Source organism: Acipenser ruthenus, unplaced genomic scaffold, assembly GCF_902713425.1.
Source record: "Acipenser ruthenus unplaced genomic scaffold, fAciRut3.2 maternal haplotype, whole genome shotgun sequence".
NCBI classification, from domain to species: Eukaryota; Metazoa; Chordata; class Actinopteri; order Acipenseriformes; family Acipenseridae; genus Acipenser; species Acipenser ruthenus.
In genome coordinates, this window is record NW_026708134.1 from 25001 (window position 1) to 50688 (window position 25688).

The window sequence follows — 25688 nt, forward strand, 5'->3', positions numbered from 1 at the left end:
GTTTCACTTTGACTCAGTCTGGCTGAGAGAAATTCTAGGAAAGGGTGCGCTTGAAGAGAGAGCTGAGAGGAAAGGGAGTGTGTGCGTGTGTGTGTGTGTGTGTCTGTGTGTGTGTGTGTGTGTGTCTGTGTGTGTGTGTGCGTGTCAGTGTGTGTGTGTGCGTGTCAGTGTGTGTGTGTTTGTGTGTCAGTGTGTGTGTGTGTATGCATGTCAGTGTGTGTGTGTGTGCGTGTCAGTGTGTGTGTGTGTGTGTGTGTGTGTGTGTGTGTGTGTCAGTGTGTGTGTGTGTGTGCGTGTCAGTGTGTGTGTTTGTGTGCGTGTCAGTGTGTGTGTGTGTGTCAGTGTGTGTGTGTGCGTGTCAGTGTGTGTGTGTGTGTGTGTGTGTGTGTGTGTGTGTCAGTGTGTGTGTGTGTGTGTGTCAGTGTGTGTGTGCGTGTGTGTGTCAGTGTGTGTGCGTGTTGAATCTGCAGTAGTGTTGTTCTAAGCTGGCATCCCCAGGGTTAAGTTTACAGTATGATTGTCTCAGGGCAATCTCTGTTAGTTATTAAGAAACTCTCCTCTCTGTTTCTGTTTGTGAGCCTCTTACCAGAATAGCAGCTGAGTGTTTACAGTGCAGTGCACTTACTGTAACCCCGTGCACAGCACAGCCCTGCCCTTCCGCAGAACAAAGATTCATACAGGCAAGCACAGAGCCAGATGTGAGAGCCCAGTCTTAAAGGGACAGCACACACAGCACTCTCTCACTCTCTCTCTCTCTGTCTCTCTGTCTCTCTGTCTCTCTCTCTCTCTCTCTCTCTCTCTCTCTCTCTCTCTCACTCTGTCTCTCTCTCTCTCGTTCTTTTTCTTTCTCTCTTTCCCTGTATTTCTTTCTTTTAATTGCCTTTTTCTCCCTTTCTTTCTTTTCAATGCTTTCTTATTCAATTCCCCCTTCTTTCTTTCTTTCTTTCCTTCTTTGTTTTTCTCACTCTTGTCTGGTGGATCTGAGTCAAGCAGACAAGCGCGTCTCTTTCGTCAGATCCTTCCATTCCTGGTATTTCAGTGCCTCATCGCAGACCCCCCACAGACAGACCCCCCCGAGGCACTGAGGACAGCACATCCGGTTCAATATAGCAGCGTGTGTGTCTCAGTGTGTGTGTGTGTCTGTGTGTCAGTGTGTCTGTGTGTCAGTGTGTGTGTGTCTCAGTGTGTGTGTGTCTGTGTGTCAGTGTGTGTGTCTGTGTGTGTGTGTGTGTGTCAGTGTGTCAGTGTGTCTGTATGTCAGTGTGTGTGTGTGTCAGTGTGTGAGTTTGTGTGTGTCTCAGTGTGTGTGTGTCTCAGTGTGTGAGTTTGTGTGTGTCTCAGTGTGTGTGTGTCTCAGTGTGTGTGTGTCTCAGTGTGTGAGTTTGTGTGTGTCAGTGTGTGTGTGGGTCTCAGTGTGTGTTTGTGTGTGTCAGTGTGTGTGTGTGAGTTTGTAAGTGTCAGTGTGTGTGTGTGAGTTTGTGCGTGTCAGTGTGTGTGTGTGAGTTTGTGAGTGTCAGTGTGTGTGTTTGTCTCAGTGTGTGTTTGTGCGTGTCAGTGTGTGTGTGTGAGTTTGTGCGTGTCAGTGTGTGTGTGTGAGTTTGTGAGTGTCAGTGTGTGTGTGTGTGAGTTTGTGAGTGTCAGTGTGTGTGTGTGAGTTTGTGAGTGTCAGTGTGTGTGTGTGTGAGTTTGTGAGTGTCAGTGTGTGTGTGTGAGTTTGTGAGTGTCAGTGTGTGTGTGTGTGAGTTTGTGAGTGTCAGTGTGTGTGTGTGAGTTTGTGAGTGTCAGTGTGTGTGTTTGTCTCAGTGTGTGTTTGTGCGTGTCAGTGTGTGTGTGTGAGTTTGTGCGTGTCAGTGTGTGTGTGTGAGTTTGTGAGTGTCAGTGTGTGTGTGTGTGAGTTTGTGAGTGTCAGTGTGTGTGTGTGAGTTTGTGAGTGTCAGTGTGTGTGTGTGAGTTTGTGAGTGTCAGTGTGTGTGTGTGAGTTTGTGAGTGTCAGTGTGTGTGTGTGTGAGTTTGTGAGTGTCAGTGTGTGTGTGTGAGTTTGTGAGTGTCAGTGTGTGTGTGTGAGTTTGTGAGAGTCAGTGTGTGTGTGTGTGAGTTTGTGAGTGTCAGTGTGTGTGTGTGTGAGTTTGTGAGTGTCAGTGTGTGTGTGTGTGAGTTTGTGAGTGTCAGTGTGTGTGTGTGTCTCAGTGTGTGTTTGTGCGTGTCAGTGTGTGTGTGTGAGTTTGTGAGAGTCAGTGTGTGTGTGTGTGAGTTTGTGAGTGTCAGTGTGTGTGTGTGAGTTTGTGAGTGTCAGTGTGTGTGTGTGTCTCAGTGTGTGTTTGTGCGTGTCAGTGTGTGTGTGTGAGTTTGTGAGTGTCAGTGTGTGTGTGTGTCTCAGTGTGTGTTTGTGCGTGTCAGTGTGTGTGTGTGAGTTTGTGAGAGTCAGTGTGTGTGTGTGAGTTTGTGAGTGTCAGTGTGTGTGTGTGTCTCAGTGTGTGTTTGTGAGTGTCAGTGTGTGTGTGTGAGTTTGTGAGTGTCAGTGTGTGTGTGTGTGAGTTTGTGAGTGTCAGTGTGTGTGTGTGTCTCAGTGTGTGTTTGTGCGTGTCAGTGTGTGTGTGTGAGTTTGTGCGTGTCAGTGTGTGTGTGTGAGTTTGTGAGTGTCAGTGTGTGTGTGTGTCTCAGTGTGTGTTTGTGCGTGTCAGTGTGTGTGTGTGTGTTTGTGCGTGTCAGTGTGTGTCTCAGTGTGTGTGAGTTTATGAATGTGTGTGTCACTGTGCGATTGCTCTCTCTGTCTCTCTCTACTTTTCTTACGCACGCCTCCTAACCACCACACCGCTATCTGCCCCATCTCTCACCTCGCTGACGCAGATCGAGGTTCTCAGAACGCGCAGGGTTAACAGCGAGCGCTCAGGATTACGGGAAGCCCTGCGCTCTCTGTGCCCAGGTTGTGAAACGGGGCCCCTGGGTGCCTCTCTCCGCACACACACACACTCCCTGCGACAGCCACACGCTGCCTGTATCAAACCGCATGCTTATCACCTGCTCAGGCACTAGAGTAAGTTCCCAATCGCATCTCGACTGCCTCAGAAAAACCCCAGAAACCAGAGAGAGGATGTGAGCTCTCCGCTCTCCAGCTAGTGATTCTGGTAACAGAAACAGAGCAGGGCGTCCGCAGCTCTGCCTGAGACACGCAGGCATTGAGAAAAACATGCTGATGAGCTGCTGAGTGAGCGAATGAAGCAGGACTCAAGAGAGACACCCGACACACCTCGGATTAACAATCGCTCCAATTCATATTCGTGTTTCAATAACACTGATGAAGGCACTAGAGCCCAAACGCTGGTCTGCTTGACTTGGTCTCTTCTAGTTTCAATCACACTGATGAAGGCACTAGAGCCCAAACGCTGGTCTGCTTGACTCGGTCTCTTCTAGTTTCAATAACACTGATGAAGGCACTGGAGCCCAAACGCTGGTCTGCTTGACTCGGTCTCTTCTAGTTTCAATAACACTGATGAAGGCACTAGAGCCCAAACGCTGGTCTGTGTGACTCGGTTTCTCATATGTTTGGGACTGGGTGTCGATCTGTCTCAGGAATGGGGATTTGTGAGTTTCTTTTGAAGTAATAAAGACTCCTTTCACTTTCACATCAAGCTGCTTCCAGTCAAGAGACCAAATGAAGGGAGTTTTTTTGTATATTTTTGTGTAATAGTCAGCTGTTGCTGATATGAATAGTTGGAGAACCCATATGTCAGCAAAACAGCATGCGAGAGGCAAGACTTACTGTGTGTGAAAATACAGGGACCATCCGAAGAAGAGTGTCCCACAGCATAAGCAAAGTTTAATAAAGCACAGGGAAGCATTGTAAAGCACAGAGAGGTCTGGTAAAGCATAGGGAAGCATTGTAAAGCTCATAGAGGTCTGGTAAAGCATAGGGAAGCATTGTAAAGCACAGAGAGGTCTGGTAAAGCACAGGGAAGCATTGTAAAGCACAGAGAGGTGTGGTAAAGCATAGGGAAGCATTGTAAAGCACAGAGAGGTCTGGTAAAGCATAGGGAAGCATTGTAAAGCACAGAGAGGTCTGGTAAAGCATAGGGAAGCATTGTAAAGCACAGAGAGGCCTGGTAAAGCATAGGGAAGCATTATAAAGCACAGAGAGGTCTGGTAAAGCATAGGGAAGCATTGTAAAGCACAGAGAGGTCTGGTAAAGCATAGGGAAGCATTGTAAAGCACAGAGAGGTACAGCATATTAAGAAACATTGCCTCTCTGGTTCTGTCTTTTACCCAGACTCCTCTGCACTTGGCGGTGATTACCCATCAGCCCCAGCTGGTCGGTCACCTGGTTGGTCAGGGCGCCAGTGCGATGCTGCTGGACCGGAACGGCCAGACTGCGATCCACCTGGCCTGCGAACACAGCCAGCAAGACTGTCTGCAAGAGATACTGGGCCAGAGCCAGGACAAACTGGACCTGGAGGCCAGGAACTACCAAGGTGAGCAAACGTCACAAAGGCTCCCATTCACGGTATAGCAACAGCGTTTTTCTCAGTCGTCTCTCGTCATAGCTGAAGCCACAGGCACGTCTATAGAATAGACTCTAATGCTGGCTGACTGACTGACTGACTGACTTACTGACTGTAAAGTGAAGTGCCTCTCTCTATCACTCTCTCTCTCACTCTCTCTCACTCTCACTCGCTCTCTCTCTCTCTCTGTCTCTCTCTCTCTTTCTCTCTCTCAATCTCTTTCACTATCTCTCTTGCTCTCCCTCTTTCTCTCACACACACTCTCTCTCTCTCTCTCTCTCTCGCTATCTGAGGTTAGTGTTGTTAATATAAACACTGGTAAAGAAGTTTCTCTGAGCCGCCTGTGGAAATCCCCCAACTACAGAAACAACGAGAGCTCCGAGAAGCACGGCCCAGCACTCCCTTCCTTCCCCTGCCTGCACCCCACCCCTCCATCCCTCCATCCATCCATCCCTCCATCCATCCCTCCATCCATCCATCCCACCATCCATCTCTCCATCCCTCCTTCCCTCCATCCATCCATCCCTCCATCCCTCCATCCATCCCTCCATCCATCCCTCCATCCATCCATCCCACCCTCCATCCATCCCTCCATCCCTCCATCCATCCATCCACCCATCCCTCCATCCATCCATCCATCCATCCCTCCATCCATCCATCCATCCCTCCATCCCTCCATCCATCCCTCCATCCATCCATCCATCCATCCCTCCATCCCTCCATCCCTCCATCCACCCATCCCTCCATCCATCCATCCATCCATCCCTCCATCCATCCATCCCACCCTCCATCCATCCATCCCACCATCCATCCATCCATCCCTCCATCCCTCCATCCATCCCTCCATCCATCCATCCATCCATCCCTCCATCCCTCCATCCCTCCATCCATCCATCCACCCATCCCTCCATCCATCCATCCATCCATCCCTCCATCCATCCATCCACCCATCCCTCCATCCATCCATCCACCCATCCCTCCATCCATCCATCCCTCCATCCATCTCTCCATCCCTCCTTCCCTCCATCCATCCATCCCTCCATCCATCTCTCCATCCCTCCTTCCCTCCATCCATCCATCCCTCCATCCATCCATCCCTCCATCCATCCATCCATCCCTCCATCCATCCATCCATCCCACCATCCATCCATCCCTCCATCCATCCCTCCCTCCATCCCTCTCTCCATCCCTCCTCTGCTCCCCTTATAAAAGTTTCCTTAAGTAAAAGCTCATCAGAGTGTGATACAGCCCAGTGAAAGCATGGTAAAGAATACCAAGGCATGGTAAAGCACAGGCAAGGCATGGTAAAGCATATAACACTAACGGTAAGCTGTGGTAAATGCACAGGATAATCATGGGAAACGCATGGGGGGGGGGGGGGAACCTGCAAAATCAGCTGAAACTTGCTATCAGCACCTGTATGTAGAGTGACTCAGTGTGTGTGTGTGTGTGTGTGTGATTCACCCCCAGGCTTCACTCCTCTACACATCGCTGTGAATAACAATGGAAAGGACTTGCTGGCCACGCTGCTGAGCAGAGGAGCCGACATCGACGCTGTGGTGAGACACTGAGCAGCGCGGCAGTGCCCTCGCTTACAAACACTCTCCCTTCCTAGAATTCACTCCGAGTTTAAACAAAAAACACAAAGAAACCTCTGCAGGACACAATCAATGCACCTGAAAAAAAATGATATATGATTGCTTCATTGAGATCAGACTAAAGGAGGTGACTCCCACAATCTAACTCAACTTGTCAGCTACCTGTAGTATTTTATAGTGCTGCACAAACCGATTACTCGGTTACTTGATTATTTGATTGTTCGGTTACTCGATTATTCAATTATTCATATTTAGCTCTCCACAGAAATCAGATCCTGACAGTCAGATGAGGGTCTCTGGTGTCCATCGGGCTGATTTTACCGTTCAGAGTGAATTCAGAAACAGCTGCTTGGGTTTGTGATGATCGCTGCTTTTCTTAAAGACTGAACAGCGATCCACACAAACCCAAGCAACTGTTTATCAACTAACTCAGAGAAACCAAAAATGTGTAAAGGATTGCGTGGCAAACAAGCATGCATTTATTTAGTTATTTATTTATTTATTTATTGTAATGCTTGTTATTATTTCATCGTTGAAAATGTTCCGGTCGCTCCTGGAAGATGTCCGATGGCTGCACACCTCGTGTTTCTATCGTGGACCTTCATTTTTGTTTGTTTTTTTGTTGTTTTTTCCCCCAGGATATTAAAAGCGGGCGCAGCCCTCTCATTCACGCAGTGGAAAACAACAGCCTGGGAATGGTGAACTTCCTGATCGAGGTGAGTAGCAGGATGAGGATCTTTTACATCCACTAGGGGGCACAGCGTGGGGGGGGGAGGCTGGATAATGGTTTCTCTCTGCTAGGGTGACCAGATGTCCCAGTTTGACCAGGACCGTCCCCTTTTCCCAATAACTAGAAACTAGAAGAAACTGAGAAAGTCAAGCAGACCAGCGTTTGGGCTCTAGTGCCTTCATCAGTGTGATTGAAACTAGAAGAGACCAAGTCAAGCAGACCAGCGTTTGGGCTCTAGTGCCTTCATCAGCATTATTGAAACTAGAAGAGACAGAGTCAAGCAGACCAGCGTTTGGGCTCTAGTGCCTTCATCAGTGTGATTGAAACTAGAAGAGACCGAGTCAAGCAGACCAGCGTTTGGGCTCTAGTGCCTTCATCAGTGTTATTGAAACTAGAAGAGACAGAGTCAAGCAGACCAGCGTTTGGGCTCTAGTGCCTTCATCAGTGTGATTGAAACTAGAAGAGACCGAGTCAAGCAGACCAGCGTTTGGGCTCTAGTGCCTTCATCAGTGTGATTGAAACTAGAAGAGACCGAGTCAAGCAGACCAGCGTTTGGGCTCTAGTGCCTTCATCAGGGTTATTGAAACTAGAAGAAACTGCAGGGATGGAACTCTTATTGCACAGTATAATAGCCTCGGTGTGTCTAGGTAACAAGCTCAGGTGTGTCTTATTAAACTCCAAGTAAAACCAGGACTGGATCACACTGCTTTGCAACGGGAGTCTTATTCCCATCCCTGTACAAGTATGATGTGGATGAAATCTGAGGCAGAGCTGGAGAAGAGCAACAGAGCGTGTTCTATAGATGTGGCTGTGGTTTCAGCTGTTAGGAGAAAAGTGACTATTAGGAGAAGTGGTGTCGCGCTGCCGTCAATGGGAGCCTGTGTGATGTCTTGCTCATAATGAAAGCGAGTGGCAGGGAGGCTGTGCTGTCTGCCCTGTCTCATAGTGAAACCAGGACTGGCTCAAACTGCAGTGTGTGTTTCTGTGTGTGTGTTTCCAGCATGGGGCCCATGTGAATGCTCAGAGCTACTCCGGTAACACCGCGCTGCACTCGGCCAGCGGCCGGGGGCTCCTGGACATCACCAGGGTGCTGCTGAAGAACGGGGCCGACTGCGGCATCAAGAACTACCACAACGACACGGCCCTCATGGTGGCAAAGAACAAGAAGGTGAGCCTGCACCTCATGCATTGGGTTCAATACAGCAAACTTCGGATCAGACGGGAAAGCCAAGGTCCTTTTGTAAGTGACCTCTGATTCGCCCCAGCAGCATGAGAGAAGGCTCGGTGGCCCAGCGGTTCAAGAAAGGGGCTTGTTTGTTATCAGGAGGTTCCAGGTTCAATCCCAGCCACTGACTCACTGTGTCTGAACCTCCTTGTGCTCTGTCCTTCGGACGAGACGTAAAACAAATGAGCTCCTATTGGAGGTGACTCTGCAGCAGTTGTTGATGATGCAGAGTTCAGCCCCTAGTCTCTGGATAATAATAATAATAATAATAATAATAATAATAATAATAATAAAAATAATAATAATAATAATAATGTGGGATGTAGGTTTTGAGCGAAACCTCATTTTTTTTTTATAATCTCCAGGTGATTGACGCGCTGAGGGGGAAGGGGTCAAGGGTCGGAGCCAATCCCAAACTCCCCGAGATCACCGCGGAGCTCCTCGCCTCTCCACACGACAGCCGCAGCTCGTCGAGCTCGCCCACGCACACACACAACGGTACGAGACACACCGCTGCAGCCCTGCGCTACACAACACTACCTGCACAGGAGAGGGGACTGCTCTGTGCAGCTCTGCAGTGCTGAGGGGAGATCTCTTTCCTATAGACCTCTATACAGCTCTGCAGTGTTGAGTTCTCTTTCCTATAGACCTCTATACAGCTCTGCAGTGTTGAGTGGATATCTCTTTCCTGTAGACCTCTATACAGCTCTGCAGTGTTGAGTTCTCTTTCCTATAGACCTCTATACAGCTCTGCAGTGTTGAGTGGATATCTCTTTCCTGTAGACCTCTATACAGCTCTGCAGTGTTGAGTTCTCTTTCCTATAGACCTCTATACAGCTCTGCAGTGTTGAGTGGAGATCTCTTTCCTGTAGACCTCTATACAGCTCTGCAATGTGGAGTGGAGTTCTTTTTCCTATAGACCTCTATACAGCTCTGCAGTGTTGAGTGGAGATCTCTTTCCTGTAGACCTCTATACAGCTCTGCAATGTGGAGTGGAGTTCTTTTTCCTATAGACCTCTATACAGCTCTGCAGTGTTGCATATAACATTCAGCTCTGTATTTGTCAGAACTCGCAGTACATCTTTGTAAAACTTCTTGTCTAATCTCTCTCTCTTTTTTCTCTCCAAACAGGAAACTCAATCCCATCGCCTGGCCCCGCCCCTCGACGCTCCCCATTGGCTGCTCCTCCAGTTCAACACCAACACCACCTCCTGGCCCCGCCCCCTTCCTCCAGCCCTCTGCTAGCTCCTCCCCAGAGACCTCCAGCCAGCCAATCCAGCGAGGGACAGCGGCTGTCGCCGGGCAGAGATGAAAGCCACGTGCAATGCCGGTCTTACCAGCCAGGGGGAGCTCTGAGCCCAGCAGCCTTGCCTAACTTCCACAGCTTCAGTAATGGACCCCCTTTCAGTCCCGGGGTCCTGTACGCCAAACAGGGACACTACAGGAACCTGCCACAGGGATATTACCTGGAGGGGCCGTGCATCCCCCACCCCACTGCCTTCCTCCAGCCCTACCTCCTCCCGTCTCCCGCAAGAGCGTCCAATCACCCGCTCGCAGGGATCTCTCTGGACCAATCGCAGCCCTCCTTTGACTCCCAGAGCCCTGCGCCGCTCAAGACCCGCCCCTCCAGCAGGAGCAGTGACCAATCGGACGTGTCTACCATGAGCGTCAGCAGCGGGGGCAAAGGTGAAAGTTGACGACCCCCCCACCCCCCCCACTAAAACTCACTAAAACTAGCGTCTTCGATCATTAGACATTGAGCCATGCAGACATGCGTGCCAGCTCTGGTGCCTTCTCAGCTGGAGGGAGAGGATTCGCTGAAGGGGGGAGAGGGTTAGGTGAAGGGGGGAGAGGGTTAAGTGAAGGGGGAAGAGGGTTAGGTGAAGGGGGTTATGTTGGGGGAGGTGCGGGGAGGTTTACACAGAAGTGAAACCCTTAATCTAATTTCTCAGAACTAACCGCAGGGGAATTATCTGTGTCCTTGGCATCTTGCCATCTGATAGGAGTGCACATCACCACAGACAATCAAACAGGCGAGGAATTGAAAACTTAACAGCATGTCGAAAACAACTTGCAAACTTCATGACAATTGAAGGGGTTTTACTTTGTCTGGTTTTGTTTTTGTTTTTTTACACAAATTGGACAAACCCTGTAAAAACAGGAAATACCTGTGTAGACTGTACAGCACCTGGGAAAACCACATAGCAGAGTGCAATTCAATATGTTAACGTGATGTTATTCCAGCAGGTTGCATTCAGCTTCATGAAGCAACAGGAGTTCATTCTATAGGGGCATGCTGCAAAACATTTTGCCCACAGCTTCAGGTTCTGTAATAAATTCACACACGACTGTAGATATTCAGATGTCTCGGAGCTGACTTGTGAGGAGGTGGGGAAGGATATTAACGTCGCGCTTTGGGCTCCGGTGTAAAGGTCAAAGCTGCGCTGCTCGCTCGCTATCTCTGTAAGTACAGAACACGCCTCAGAGACGATGGTAAAGAGGGAAGCAAGGTCATGCTAGGGGAGGGTACGGGGAATGAAGCTGGCTAACTTCACAACATCTTCTGTGATAACTGTGATAACTGCACACACAGGACCTGGAGAGACAGAGCACACACAGCATTCTACCTGCATTACTGACACAGCACTCTAACAGGAGCGATGCAGCCTGAAACCAGACATTACAACAGCATTCACGGATTATTCTTCTTCTTATTATTATTATGATTATTATTATTATTAATTATTGCTGTTGTTAATGTTACTACCAGTAATTTCTTTTTGTTTGTGTGTTTTTTTTATGATTCCTGAATTTGTAAATTATTTTTCAGCTGGATGTCTTTATATTTGCAGATCCTGACAAAAAAGCTTTGAATAAAAAAAAAAAAAGATATTTATGTAAGAAGAGCCTCAAAAGCCTGGGTTATTATATTAAATATTAAATATGTGCGATAGTGAAAGCACAGCAAAGTGTAATGAAGCACAGTGACAGCATGGTGAAGCATTGTAAAGCACAGAGAGGTCTGGTAAAGCATAGGGAAGCATTGTAAAGCACAGAGAGGTCTGGTAAAGCATAGGGAAGCATTGTAAAGCACAGAGAGGTCTGGTAAAGCATAGGGAAGCATTGTAAAGCACAGAGAGGTCTGGTAAAGCATAGGGAAGCATTGTAAAGCACAGAGAGGTCTGGTAAAGCATAGGGAAGCATTGTAAAGCACAGAGAGGTCTGGTAAAGCATAGGGAAGCATTGTAAAGCACAGAGAGGTCTGGTAAAGCATAGGGAAGCATTGTAAAGCACAGAGAGGTCTGGTAAAGCATAGGGAAGCATTGTAAAGCACAGAGAGGTCTGGTAAAGCACAGGGAAGCATTGTAAAGCACAGAGAGGTCTGGTAAAGCACAGGGAAGCATTGTAAAGCACAGAGAGGTCTGGTAAAGCATAGGGAAGCATTTTAAAGCACACACACACACACACACACACATTGTGTCAGCATGAACTGCGTCTTTTTGTTTGTAATCCTTTTTTAAATGTGTTTATTCGTCCTGTTTTGTTTTTTTTTTTGTTTTGTTTTTTTTCCGTGTCTAATAATAACCACGGAACAAAAAAACCATCCCATAATCGTAAAAAAAAAATCATAATAAATACCAGAGCAATCACAACGCAGAGTACAGTTCTGTACCTCGCACTGCCTTGAACCGCCTCGAGGACTCTAATTATTAGTGTTAATAAGAGTTAAGAGAATTGATTTGAATGCACTGGTTGGTTCACACACAGACACAGTCATTTAGCAGACGCTTTTATCCAAAGCGACTTACAGAGACTAGGGGGGTGAACTCTGCATCATCAACACCTGCTGCTGCTGCTGCTGCTGCAGAGTCACTTCCAATAGGAGCTCGTTTGTTTGACGTCTCATCCGAAGGACGGATGACAAGCAGGTTCAGTGACTTGCTCAGGGTCGCACACAGTGAGTCAGTGGCTGGGATTGAACCTGGAACCTCCTGGGAACAAACAAGCCCCTTTCTTGAACCGCTGGGCCACCGAGCCTTCTCAAGTGTTGCCGTTCCATCATTATCAGAGGGGGTGTGGAAACTCAGCTGATGAAGAATGCTGTGGAACTGCCAGCAAATTTCACATAATAGAACCACGCGGTGTAATTATGGCGCCATTACAATGCTTACACTGCCCCCTAGTGTAATGCACGAACATTACAGCTTGGTGGTTGCAGACATTTTTTTTATTATTATTTATTTATTTATTTATTTTAAATCGGTGTGTAACTGCAGGTGGTTCCCCCGCGGCTGCAGTGCTTCCCTGTTCTTGCGTTTCCCTGATTTCTAAATCAATAACGCTCCCCCCCGTCTCTCTCCCTCGTTGGCTGGAAATGTAACCGCGCGCATTCCTGGGTATTCCCCGGCTCAGTGGACAGGTTCTCTAATCTGATTTCCTTTGAACCGGCTGAGCCACGTACCTGCAAAAGGAGCTCGCAGCGTTAACCCCATAGCAGCAGCTAGTATCAAAAACCTATCAACTCCACAGAAACCGGGACCCCGCAGCACACCCCCATAGCTGGAAAGTGGAGCTAGACTTAGGACCGAGGGACGCAGACCCTTTTTCCACACACAGAGAGCGGTGAGGGTGGGTGGAATGGGCTACCGAGTCGGGTCGTTGATGCTGAATTACTTTTATTATTATTATTTATTTATTTCTTAGCAGACGCCCTTATCCAGGGCGACTTACAATTGTTACAAGATATCACATTATACATTATTTCATATTATACAGATATCACATTATTTTACATACAATTACCCATTTATACAGTTGGGTTTTTACTGGAGCAATCTAGGTAAAGTACCTTGCTCAAGGGTACAACAGCAGTGTCCCCCACTGGGGATTGAACCCACAACCCTCCGGTCAAGAGTCCAGAGCCCTGACCACTACTCCACACTGCTGCCCTAATCACTTTGTAATCAATGATGTTAAAACCCCCGACTTGACAAAGCTCTGGGATCAATCGGCCACTAGGAACCGCACGTCTATGAGTCATGTGCAATAATCGCCCACCAGCAGGATAGTGAGCAGCGTTGAATCACGCGTGAATGCGTGGCTTATACACGTGGTCTGCGTTGGCATGAATAGGCGGGTAATTAAAATCCACGTGAATGAATTCAAAACGAACGACTTCAGGACTCAGAGGGAGCGTGGAAGATATTCGGGTGGGATTGAGCCGGGAATGCATTAGGAATTTGCTGTCATTATTTTTAACCCTTTCAGTGCTAGCGTGAACTCTCTATAACTCCTCAAACAGGACGCTGGGACTGTTGCAAATATGTAGTACATTTCTGAAAACTTTTAGAATGATAAGCACAATGATTTAGAGTGCATGACAGCTGGTGTTTTTGTTTTTCTAAGAAATGTGAATTTGGTGCTTGCCTGTTACCGGAAATCCTATGGCAGTGACCCAGAACGGGTGCTAGGCACGGGGCTGCTGTTGCTTCACACGCTTACGGGAATGCGCGTCGCCTCGGCAACTCGTGGAACCGGACGCGGCTGCGCTGTGGTTTGTGGCGAGACCTCCCCTAACAGACACCTGAATGAAAACTGAAACCGTGGCTGGCGGAGCCGGGGAAACTCCCTGGACGGGTTTCCTGCCTCATGCAAATCTCGCACGGAAGCCGCGTTCATATTCTGTACTCGCACCCGGACCCCAAAACGGTTTTTCTGTGAATTGTTTTTTTTTTTTACAATTGCAGTCCCGTCGAGTACATCCCCCCCCCCCCCCCCCCCCCCTCCCTTTCTGATCGATATCTACCTTCGTGAAATAAAACCGCAAACTGACACGCAAGCATACACAGCTGGGTTTAACACGAAACCGCTTTTTTCTTCAGGAACAGCGGCTTGAAACCTGGTTCCAGGAAACCACCGAGAGACCTAGTCTGAGGTTTGCTGTACCAAACCCCCCCCAAGTCTCCCTGCCTGGTGCGCTGTGGCCTGAAACCCAGCCTCCTGAAACCCGGTTCCGATCCGCAAGCGGCTCCGTGTCTCCCTCAGTTTAAGAACGAGCGCTGGGAATGCAAAAACATACAGCTTGGATTTGAACAGCCAAATCAATGCACCGGCGTCCCGTGGAGCTCAGGACTGAGTATTTAAATAACGCTTATTATCTATTATTATTTGTTTATTTAGCAGACGCCTTTATCCAAGGCGACTTACAGAGACTCGGGTGTGTGAACTATGCATCAGCTGCAGAGTCACTTACAACTACGCCTCACCCGAAAGACGGAGCACAAGGAGGTTAAGTGACTTGCTCAGGGTCACACAATGAGTCAGTGGTTGAGATGGGATTTGAACCGGGGACCTCCTGGTTACAAGCCCTTTTCTTTAACCACTGGACCACACAGCCTCCTACTGTATGCTCCCAGTCCCTCCTTTGAGATCAGAGGACGCTGAGTCTTCGGGAGTTCCTAGATGGGTCTAAAATCAGGAGAGATGAGGGTCTGTTCGCTGTTCTGCTCCCTGTCTTTGGGACTCTGTCTTTAAATCGCATTTTAAAACGTATTGATTTGAGTTGCTTATTCTTCAGCTGGGTTGATTGGACAATGTGTGTGTGCGTGTGTGTGTGTGTGTGTGTGTGTGTGTTTTTTTTTTTTAGTTTTCATTATAACGCATCCTGAGATGTTCACGTGGTGCTGTAAAAGCAAATTATATTGTATTGTATTTTAACCTGACTAACAAATATAATTGTTTTGATCTATTGTATTAGGGCAGCAGTGTGGAGTAGTGGTTAGGGCTCTGGACTCTTGACCGGAGGGTCGTGGGTTCAATCCCAGGTGGGGGGACACTGCTGCTGTACCCTTGAGCAAGGTACTTTACCTAGATTGCTCCAGTTAAAACCCAACTGTATAAATGGGGAATTGTATGTAAAAATAATGTGATATCTTGTAACAATTGTAAGTCGCCCCTGGATAAGGGCGTCAGGTAATAAATAAATAATAATAATTTGCTTATTTTTTGTAATCGGTGTTACAAAAATATAAATAAAATAAAGTTGCAAAATGCAACAAAATACTACTACGACTACGACTACGACTACGACTACTACTACTACTAATAATAATAATAATAATAGTTCTAATTTTACAGAATTAGAACTACAGTCGACCTGGGGACTACATCTCCCAGAAGGCAGCGGCGCGCTGGCGGTGGAGGAGGTGACGTCTCTTCCGGCACTGCGAGGGAGACGGAGCGGCCATGTTGAACTGTTGATTTTATAGAAAGCTAACAATAGGACGGGTCCCGGTACTGGAGCTAGGATTCAAAACTCAATCCGAGTCCATCCGCAGCGAAGCGGTGCCAGTCACGCACGACGGAGGGTAACACAACACGGTTCATTACCGGGGGGTTCTTTATAGCCGGGTATGGACGAGGGGAAGGCGCAGCGAGGGGAATGTTTTGAAAATAAATCCAAGTTTCGTTGAGTCTGTGTTTGTTGGTTTGTGTATTCTGAGTAGGAGGTGTTACCCGGTGTGGTTTAAATAATATAAAACGACACACAAAAACATCAAAACAAAGCAGGGGAATGTCAGCCTTTCTTTTGAATCTCTAGACGCGTCCTCTTCGTTCGTGTGTTTTTATTGCCGGCTTATAAAATGTAATAAATCTCTTTTCCAACGGTCAGTGGCGTTCTTACCTTTTTAAAATCGTCAAAACTCGTGTTTTTTTTCTCTTATGTTTACTAACAAGGAGTTGATGCAGAATATAATTCTGTATATTTATCAGAGGGGGTACGGGGGGGGGGGGGGGTCACGGTATATTATCTGTTTTAAAATGATTTGTGGTTTTATTTTATTTATCAGAAGAAGAAAAAAACAGCCTTTCTAATTTTGTTTTTTGAATAACTGTTTCACTAAACTGGCCCGTGTTTTGATACTGTTTTTAAACAGCTGTGGTGGAGTCTGAAAACATTAACCGTGTCCCTACAGACTAACTACGCTGTCATGTATTTTAAAAATTAAAAATACCAACTCAGTTTATCCTAATTATATATATATATATATATTTAAATAAACAAGCCTTTGTTCCTCTAGACACTATGAAATCAAACACTTGGATTTGTTTTTTCATTATATAGCGGCTGTTTATTGTTGCTAGTTTTGTTCCAGACGGATATTTTTAATAAATCTCGTCCGGGTGCAAGGCTCGATATTTAAAGAGAGGTGCGTTTTTATACCGTGATGTTGCGAAGCCTGGTCTAATAACACAGCCGGTGTTTGTTTTTATTTTTTGGTTTCGTTTAGCGGTCGGATTGCAGGCTTGTAACTATATTATATTCACCAGATAATCAAAAGCCGAGCTGCGAATTTCACAAACCCCGCTGTGACCGAATAAGCACAGAGAAAGCGAGTTCAGGGGAGTGTTTATCTGGCAACAACCCATGTTAAACTTCAATGAATTATTATTTTTATATATAAAACCTACCTGTTTTTTAAATGACTGTCTAAGGGTACATTTTTAAAGCACCTGTATTTGTTACAAATGGCTGTTGCTTTGTATTTGTGGCATTTTAGCTGATTAAGGGGCTCTGTCGGAAACATCCTAAATACCTTTTGTATTTGTTATACGTTGTACACCTGTACTTTATATTTAATAAGTTAATTTAATATTCCTGTGTGTGTATATATGTGTGTATATATATATATATATATATATAGAGAGAGAGAGAATGAATTTGTCCACAGTATAAACTGGAAGTCAGGAAACCCAGATCTCAATTTAAATACTGTTTCTAAACAAAGTGCTTTACAAGAGAACACTTGATAATCATGGATGGAAATCAGACTCCCATTGCACAGCAGTGTGATCCATTCCAGGTTTTACTACCAGCTTGATCAGCCCCCAGTGTGTCTAGCTAACAAGCTCAGGTGTGTCTGATTATTAAACTCCGAGTGAAACCAGGAGCGGATCACACTGCTGTGCAATAGGAGTCTGGTTTCCATCCCTGCACACGTAGAAGCGCTTGGTGCTAAGCAGGTAGGGAACCTGCGTTTATAAAGCCCGGATCTTTCTGAAGCAGTGCGAGATCTCACCCCTGTTTCTCTTCTCTGTTGCAGGTATTCGAAGTATCAAAACCCAACACTTGTTTGCACTTGAGAAAAAACGAATCTACAACGAACTGAAAGAAGATAAATAAAAAAATATATGTGTGTCTACAAAAAAAAACAACTAAGATATATATCTGGATCACTGTGAAGTAACTTGCTCTTTTTTATAGGAAAATAAACTGTTGAATTTTTACTATAAATGACAAGAGGAAGAAAAACCTTTTAAAGTTCAAAAAAGCAAAAACGAAAGACGAAGAGCAAACTTCATAAACTTCATCATCACCGAAGAGGCTCTGGTGGATGTACTGAGCTGCTGTTACTGAAGCAAGCCTTTACTCTTCCGAATATATTAATATATATATATGTTTATATATACATAAATATATATATTACTTCTCTTCATTTGCGAAGAGCGTTTCTTTACTGACTTATCAAAACTTCTGTGTGGACGGCCGTGTCTGTGTTTTTTTTATTACAAGCTGTCAAAGGAGGATTTCAAACCAGGGGAAAAAACCTCTTGTAATCGCACACGGGAATACGTTTTGAAGTTCTTAAAAGGAACAAACGATCCATAGGAAAAAGAAAATCGAGGGGGGAAGAGAGACGTGCAATATGGCCACAGCCAGGACCGAGAACCCTGCCCCGATGCTGATGGGACTGAGCAAACAGAACGGGCAGCTGAGAGGACAGCAAAAGCCTGCCGCCCCTCAGTCAGGACCCCCTGGGATCGGGCACCCCGTCAAGCCCCCTCACCTGCTGCAGAGCGCTGCCCCTCAGAAGCCTGGAGCTCCTCCGAACAGTGGAGGGATCAGGTAAGAGCAGGGCTGTCCAATCCATCCTGGTCCTGGACGGTTATTCCACTCCAGCTTTTACAGGAGATAATGAGCGACTTTTAGCCTTCTATTTTAATTGCAGACTGACGCAGTTTTGTTTTTTAAGGAAAATTAGGATCCCTTGTCATCACAAACCCAAGCACTTGAGAGACACACACACTTTTATACATGCTGTACATTTTTATGATATGTAGTTTTAAATGAAATAATCCCACGTGTTTGGAGTTCAGCCTGAGAGATGGGAGGGCTCTCTTTTTTGATTTCCGTTCCTTCGTTCATGCGTTCGGTCTCTTTCTGTCCTTGCAGGTTCGGGGATGACTGGAAGAAGAATCTACAGCTCCCTCCGAAGGACATGAGAATCAGGACTTCAGTAAGTGACACACACCCTACACAGCACTGCGACGCTGTGGACATTTCAATAGCGATAGACTTCATTGAGGGGAGCTCTGAACCCCAGGACTGGGTGCAGCAGCAGCAGCAGCAGCAGGGCTCGTGTGAGTTTGTAACCCTGCTCAAACTCCTGGCTCCTGATCATTTCAATATTAATAATACTAGACTTCATTGAGGGGGGCTCTGAACCCCAGGACTGGGTGCAGCAGCAGCAGCAGCAGCAGGGCTAGTGTGAGTTTGTAACCCTGCTCAAACTCCTGACTCCTGATCATTTCAATATTAATAATAATAATACTAGACTTCATTGAGGGGAGCTCTGAACCCCAGGACTGGGTGCAGCAGCAGCAGCAGCAGGGCTAGTGTGAGTTTGTAACCCTGCTCAAACTCCTGGCTCCTGATCATTTCAATATTAATAATAGACTTCATTGAGGGGAGTTGTGAACATTTCAAGCCCTGTATAAAGTCTCTCTGTCTCTCTGTCTCTCTCTCTCTCTCTCTCTCTCTCTCTCTCTCTCCTCCCCCCCCCCCCCCCATGCACAGGATGTAACTTCCACAAAAGGCAACGAGTTTGAAGATTACTGTTTGAAACGGGAGCTGCTGATGGGAATCTTTGAGATGGGCTGGGAGAAGCCTTCGCCCATTCAGGTGAGGTCCAGGTTCAATTTCAGCTGCACAGTCTGATCCGTTCCTGGCTTCACTGTGAGCTTAATAATAACACCTGAGCCTGTTACCTAGACACACTGGGGGCTGATCAAGCTGGTGGTAAAACCTGGACTGGGTGACACTGCTGTGCAATAGGAGTCTTCTTCCCATCCCTGCTCAATATCTAAATGTTTGAAATGTTTTAAACGTGATTTTACAGTAAAGTTTCAACGTTGTAAATGGAAACTCAATGTGTTTTGTTTTGGTCCCTGCTCAGGAGGAGAGTATGCCCATTGCACTGTCTGGACGGGACATTCTGGCCAGAGCCAAAAACGGGACGGGGAAGAGCGGCGCCTACCTCATCCCGCTTCTGGAACGGCTGGACCTCAAGAAGGATAATATCCAGGGTAGGCTGGGGGCTGGGGGCTGGGGCTGCACAGCCTGATTGGTTAAAAGAGAATGCATTAACATTTCAGTGCATCATAAAAGCAACAGTGAGCTTCTCCATGCACACACACACCCGTGAATGTTGTACACTTCTAGTCTCATCCACATCTCTCTCTCTCTGTCTCTCTCTCACTCGCTCTCGCTCTGTGTTTCAGAGTCTGTGTGTGTGTTAGTAACCCTCTCTCTCTCTCTCTCTCTCTCCCCCTCTCTCTCTCTCTCTCCCTCTCTCAGCGATCGTCATGGTTCCCACTCGTGAGCTCGCCCTGCAGGTCAGTCAGATCTGCATCCAGATCAGCAAACACATGGGAGAGGTGAAGGTGATGGCTACCACAGGAGGGACCAACCTGCGCGATGACATCATGAGGCTGGACGAGACCGGTGAGGGGGGGGGGGGCTGGGGAGGAGGGAGGGGGGGTGACGGACTAGGTATGAATATCTCATGGGGCCAGTCCTTTGTCAAAATGTAATGTGTGTGTGTTCTCTGACGGATCTCTCTCTCTCTCTCTCTCTGCGCACAGTCCACGTGATAATCGCCACGCCCGGCAGAATCGTGGACCTGATTAAGAAAGGAGTGGCCAAAGTGGACCGGGTCCAGGTGATGGTGATGGATGAGGTGAGGTCCGCTTTGATCTGGCAGTGCTGTACGCTTTGCAGCATCCCCCTACAGGATTAACATCTCATCTTCATCAAGGAGGATGAAACCTGCTGGAATAATGTCACGCTAACATACTGAAATACACACCTCCGCTTTGGAGTGTCCCTTCCCCCCCACCTACTTAATGAAAAAGTGACATTTCAAACTCCTGTACTACAGTTATGGCTTCCGCTAGACCTCTTTTGCAATATCGTTTTGTAGTTTCTTTGATTGTAAAATAAGGTGTAAATTATGTTCATAGTGTGCAGTTTTTTAATCCAAATGTTTTCAGGTTCTCTGTGTTTTACAGGATTGAGGACTCTGTGTGGCACACAGTATTCTAATCCCCTCACAGTATTATTCTAATCCTCTCTCTCTCTCTCTTAGGCTGACAAGCTGCTGTCTCAGGACTTTGTGGTCCTAATCGAGGAGATCATCAGCTACCTCCCCAAAAACAGGCAGATCCTGCTCTACTCTGCCACCTTCCCCATCAGCGTACAGAAATTCATGGTGAGAAACGGCTGATTTTAATTGGGCAGATCCCATCTCTGGTTAAGCATCAATGTTTACATGAGCAAAAAAGTCGACGTAATTCTGAATTGAGTCTGTAAAGACTGTTGCAGCGTCCGATGTTGCCGGGCCGCGTCTCGCACAGACGTGAGCGCGGTGGCTTTTACTTATTTTGTGTCTTGTCTTTTATTTGCCTGTGTGTTTTCAGAGCAAGCACCTGCAGAAGCCCTATGAGATTAACCTGATGGACGAGCTCACCCTGAAAGGAATCACTCAGTTCTACGCTTACGTGACGGAGAGGCAGAAGGTGCACTGCCTGAACACGCTGTTCTCCAGGGTGAGGACCATTGTTACAAGTACCTGCTGTCTGAAAATACTAACTCTGTTATTTTCAGTTAAGAATTCGGGGTTTGAATTTTGCATTGTCCTTTTTGACCTACAAGGTAGCAAAGACCATTTGTAACAAGTCTGTTTTTTTTAATTTTTTGTCATCAGCTCCAAATTAACCAGTCGATCATCTTCTGCAACTCGACCCAGCGAGTGGAGCTTCTGGCCAAAAAGATCACCCAGCTGGGATACTCCTGCTTCTACATCCACGCCAAGATGATGCAGGTGCGTGCGCACACACGAACCATTCAGCCTGTCCAGTTCCAATCTGATTGATCTCTGAGCTTTGTCAAGTCGGGTCTTAAAGGATCCCAGTGATTCTGCCTCAGCAACGTGACTAGCTAACCCTTGGTAGTCCTTTCCGTCTCCTCAATGCTCTCTGTGTGTGAGGTTTTAAATGTTGGCCTTTTTTATTTCTTAAATCTCCACTGTCTTCAGCTCTGTGTTTGTTTGTGTGCAGGAGTACAGAAACCGTGTGTTCCACGACTTCAGAAACGGATTGTGTAGGAACCTGGTCTGCACAGGTGAGTGTCTAACCCTAACTGCTGGCTCCTGATCATTTCAATATTAATAATACACTTCATTGAGGGGAGTTCTGAACCCCAGGCCTGGGTGTAGGGCTGCCATGTCAGTGTGATGCTGTGTGTGTGTGCCTGTGTTGTGAACCCTAGGCTGTGCTGTTACCTCTGTGTGTGTGTGTGTGTGTGTGTGTTGTGAACCCCAGGCTGTGCTGTCACCTCTGTGTGATAACGGGCTCTTGTTCTCTGCAGATCTGTTCACAAGAGGCATCGATATCCAGGCAGTGAACGTGGTGATCAACTTCGACTTCCCAAAGAACGCAGAGACATACCTGCACCGCATCGGCCGGTCAGGTGAGTGGAGCCCCGTGTGTGTGTGTGCTGCATGAAACAGTGACGCTTTTTGGAGAAAATAGCCCCATTTTTGGAATCTGTTGCCCCTGTGCTGTTAGTTCCACCTTTCTTTTATTTTATTTATTTATTTTTTAAATAAGAGATCAACAGAGGTGGAAATATATAACTCCTATTGCACAGCAGTGTGATCCAGTCCAGGTTTTACTACCAGCTTGATCAGCCCCAGTGTGTCTAGCTAACAAGCTCAGGAGTGTCTGATTATTAAACTTCTAGCGAAACCAGGCATGCATCAAACAGCTATGCAATACTGCTCTCTCTCTCTCTCTCTCTTTCTCAGGGCGTTTTGGTCACCTGGGTCTGGCTATCAACCTGATCACTTCGGAGGACCGCTTCAACCTGAAATCCATCGAGGACCAGCTGGTGACGGAGATCAAGCCCATCCCGAGCAGCATCGACAAGAGCCTGTACGTGGCGGAGTACCACTCGGAGCTGCACGGGCAGGAAGCCCACGACGTGGCGCTGGAGGAGCACCCCTAACGGTACGGAGAGAGCCACGCTGCCTCCACAGTACTCCTTACAGTAACCCCCACACTCTCTCCTCGGTTCAGAGACTACCACAGCTCCGGACAAAAGTTTTACACCAGCGCCTTATAGAATTGAAGTCATTTTGTGCTGGAGTAATGTTACGTTAACACCGTCGCTTTGTAGTTTTCACATACACTTCTTAAAGAAAAACTGACAAATTGGAAATCTAACATGAAATACTACTCTGCAGCTATATATTTTATTATTTACTTTTTTTGATATTTCTCTCCCTGAATTTAATTTATTTTTCTTCCAGGGCTGTTGGGCAGCAGGTGGCTTTTTCTTCTCTCGAGGGATGTATCTGGTACTGCACAAAGACTTCTCTAATTTGGAAAAAATTCCGTATTTCAATCCCATATTTTCAAGTAAGCCTGGATCAGCAATCCTTGCTGTTGTAGTTTTTTTGTTAAAAATCATTACACTCAAAGAAAAAAACACCCTCTAGCAGTTTTTTTTTTTTTGTGTGTGAAGGCAACACTGAACAAAGCTGTAAAAAGACAGCTTTCTGGACCCCCCACCCCCCTCACGCCCTCCGATTCTCCCTCTGAAATCTTACCCCACCCCCCCCCCCCCCGATTCCTTCATCGCCAGGAGGGAGCGAATCAACTCTAAAGTGACTGACTGATTTTATCCCCAAATCCTTTTCAATCCTCGCACCAAACCTGCCAATCTGTCCCCAGTATCTGACCGGTCTTACTGCAGTATTAAGTGCCTTATCGCTCCCTCCTGTTCGGAAGGTAAATGCAGCACCCACTAAACACCTATTTTTTTGTCTTTTTTGTTAGTTTCTTTCTCAGTAGTTTTAAGATGGAGCCCCACTTTTTCTTGCTCTCCTTTTTCGCTTTATAATCCAGACTTCACTCCCCTCTCTGCATCTCCGAGTCGGAGTTGGATTCTTTGATTCTTGTTAAAGGACAGCTCGCAAGCTGACTGGAATTCAAAATAAATACGCGATTAGAATTCAAAGCTTGGGAACGCGTAGAACAAATGTGTTTTTTTTTTTTTTCAAAACCACGGCTTATAAGGACTGCAGTGAGGAGCCGGATTTATTAATTTTCCAAGAGATGAGTTGGGGACAGTTCTCCTAGAGGACTGGACTCTGGGTGTGGAATTTAAAAAATAAAATTAAAAAAAAAACGATCTGTGGATTGAACTGGAGACGCGTTCTTAAGAGACTTTTTGTTGGTGCGTAGAGCAATGTATTATTTTGGAAAATTTACAGCAGACCCAATGCTGAATTCTAATGCATATTTACAACACGCAGGATTTTTTTTTGCTAAGCTCAAGGGAAGGGGGGGTGACAGAAGGAACTTCTACAAAAATAAAGAAATTAAAGGAGAGAACGGCCACCTACCCCCTGAGCTCCCCACCCCTCCCCAAAAAATAAAACAGGGATTGGAACGCAAGAAGTGGGATCCAGAATGCTTGTTTTAAGGAATCGTCCTGTTTGGAATTTCTTCAAAATCCTGCGTTCTGTTATTTCCGATGAAGATTCCCCACACGACTGCAGATGACATGAAGAGTCTGGATTGCTGTTTGCTGAGTTCAGTAGAGAGCTTTCTCCTGTATAGAATTGAATTTCTTCATTTTTTTTCCCCAAAAGATGCATCTGGAACTGTAAGATCATTTTGGTTCTTTTTAATTGTTTTTTTTTTGGTACCAGTGTAACTATTGCCCCTCTGTATCAAAGCACAAATTGATTCATGTTGGGTGGAGTAGAATCACCTACAAAACTAGCGAGAAACTGAATCCTTTTAAATTCTTTCTTTCGAAGCCCAAAGGAAAGTCGGGTAGAAACCTTTGTTCAACTTGTACATAAAACTGTATAATACATGTACAAAAGCGATCAGGCGAATTGTAAATACTGTATCATAAATATGTGAAGTTCTCGAGTCTCTGGTAGGACGTTTCTGAGGAAACTTGACAGTCTGTGCTTTTTAGTTTTAGGGTTTATATTTTATTGTTTATTTAAAAAGCTGTGAAAGGTGAGCTCTGACCAGGGAAGAGGACCCGTGTTAAAGAACCCGCTCTCTAGCCTAGCAGTCTAAAAATAAGATCTGTCGTATTAGTTCCTACAGGCTGTGCCGTCTGCCTCTGTGTGTATATACTGTACATATGTATAGAACATACCAAGACCATGTGCGATCGTACGTGTTGGTGTGTTGACATGTCTTGCGTGTGACTGACCTCATTTGGGTTTGTCAGGAAGGCGCTTCTAAAATGTGGCTTTTTTTTTTTTTTAAAGCAAGGTATTCAGCCCTTAAGCTAATGCCTGTATGAATGAGACTTCTGTACGTCACAGAACCAAAGACATGTGGACAGTGTTAGCAACGTCTCTCCACCTTCCTGCTCCAGCGTCCTCGCTGTTAGCGACGTCTCTGTGCTGTCAAGTTACTGTGCTATTTAAAAAAATAAAAAAAAAGTTTAACCAGCACTAGTAATCTCACCACCAAACCTTGAAAAAAAAAAAAAAAATCTAGCTAGCCGACGTCATTAAAACTGAATGGCTAGAGATTACAAATCCTGCTGTTTTTTCAAATTACATCTCGGGTGGAAACCACAGTAGTTGAGTTCAGATTTAACTGCATCCCTTCATAGCTTGTGCCCAGCGTAAGATGTGTGAATTGAACTGACCTGACTGACCATTTCCGTCACGCTCTGTTAAAACAGTAACCCGCTTCTGAAAAGACTCCCCCGCTGTGATGTCAGTCCCAGCTTTCCAGGCAGGTCCCGCTCGCTCGCTCAGTGTAGAGACGGACGGCTGCGTCAGATTCCAGAGTCGAACCTCGTTCTAGTTCCAGAGACTCCCGTATTGAGAACTTGTGTCTGTTGTTTTTTTGTTTAAGGTTTTAAGGCTGAAGGTGCATTGACATTCCTAACGTGTGTGTTAGGAGGGGGGGGGGGGGGGGGGGGATAGGGAGGAGGGATAGGGATGGATGGGGGATAGGGAGGAGGGAGGGATGGATGAGGGATAGGGAGGAGGGGGAGGGATAGGGAGGGGGAGGGATGGATGAGGGATAGGGAGGGAAGGGAGGGAGGGGAGGGATGGGATGGGGGGAGGTTTAAAATGTGCTTGTCTGCTCCTGCTGGTTTGCAGCTTTTTAAGTTCCTCGGGATAGACTTTGAAAAAGCACCTTGCTGAGTTGAGCTGTCTTTGTGTTTTAGCTTTTGGTTCACATAGAGATGCATTTCCATGAGCAGTCTGGCTGTCGTCAACGCGTTACCCTCTCATAGAGGGGAAGCG

The 25688-nt window shown here is 46.5% G+C and overlaps 2 protein-coding genes across 3 annotated transcripts in view; both read left to right on the forward strand.

The window, feature by feature from the left end:
• Positions 1–9882, forward strand: part of LOC117964943 (B-cell lymphoma 3 protein-like) — a 20366-nt gene extending 10484 nt beyond the window's left edge. Inside the window, exons 4-9 of the mRNA XM_059019964.1 lie at positions 4265–4466; positions 5967–6055; positions 6733–6810; positions 7825–7992; positions 8415–8547; positions 9181–9882. Of these exons, the coding sequence (XP_058875947.1) occupies positions 4265–4466; positions 5967–6055; positions 6733–6810; positions 7825–7992; positions 8415–8547; positions 9181–9746 (1236 nt within the window). The 3' untranslated portion in view covers positions 9747–9882. The remainder of the gene's footprint in view (positions 1–4264; positions 4467–5966; positions 6056–6732; positions 6811–7824; positions 7993–8414; positions 8548–9180) is intronic.
• Positions 9883–15244: 5362 nt separating this feature from the next.
• LOC117968829 (probable ATP-dependent RNA helicase ddx6) lies at positions 15245–25314 on the forward strand. Of its 2 annotated transcripts, none has more exons than XM_059019959.1 (14): positions 15245–15459; positions 17154–17956; positions 18284–18347; positions 18908–19012; positions 19287–19416; positions 19688–19834; positions 19975–20069; positions 20478–20600; positions 20809–20937; positions 21096–21212; positions 21448–21511; positions 21758–21859; positions 22197–22398; positions 22701–25314. In XM_059019959.1, the coding sequence occupies exons 2-13, from the start codon at positions 17757–17759 to the stop codon at positions 22394–22396; spliced, it is 1476 nt and encodes a 491-aa protein (XP_058875942.1). In that variant the 5' UTR covers positions 15245–15459; positions 17154–17756; the 3' UTR covers positions 22397–22398; positions 22701–25314. The 2 variants fall into 2 exon arrangements, with proteins under 2 accessions (XP_058875942.1, XP_058875941.1); XM_059019958.1 differs by having other exon boundaries at positions 15245–15416.
• The last annotated feature ends 374 nt before the right edge of the window (positions 25315–25688 follow it).

Excerpts from the sequence above, each read along its gene's own strand:
- LOC117968829 (XM_059019959.1), top strand. The coding sequence starts at position 17,757 with ATGGCCACAGCCAGGACCGAGAACCCTGCCCCGATGCTGATGGGACTG. Across the intron at positions 19,417-19,687 it reads CAAGAAGGATAATATCCAGG|CGATCGTCATGGTTCCCACT; the intron begins GTAGGCTGGGGG and ends TCCCTCTCTCAG. Across the intron at positions 21,860-22,196 it reads GCACCGCATCGGCCGGTCAG|GGCGTTTTGGTCACCTGGGT; the intron begins GTGAGTGGAGCC and ends TCTCTTTCTCAG.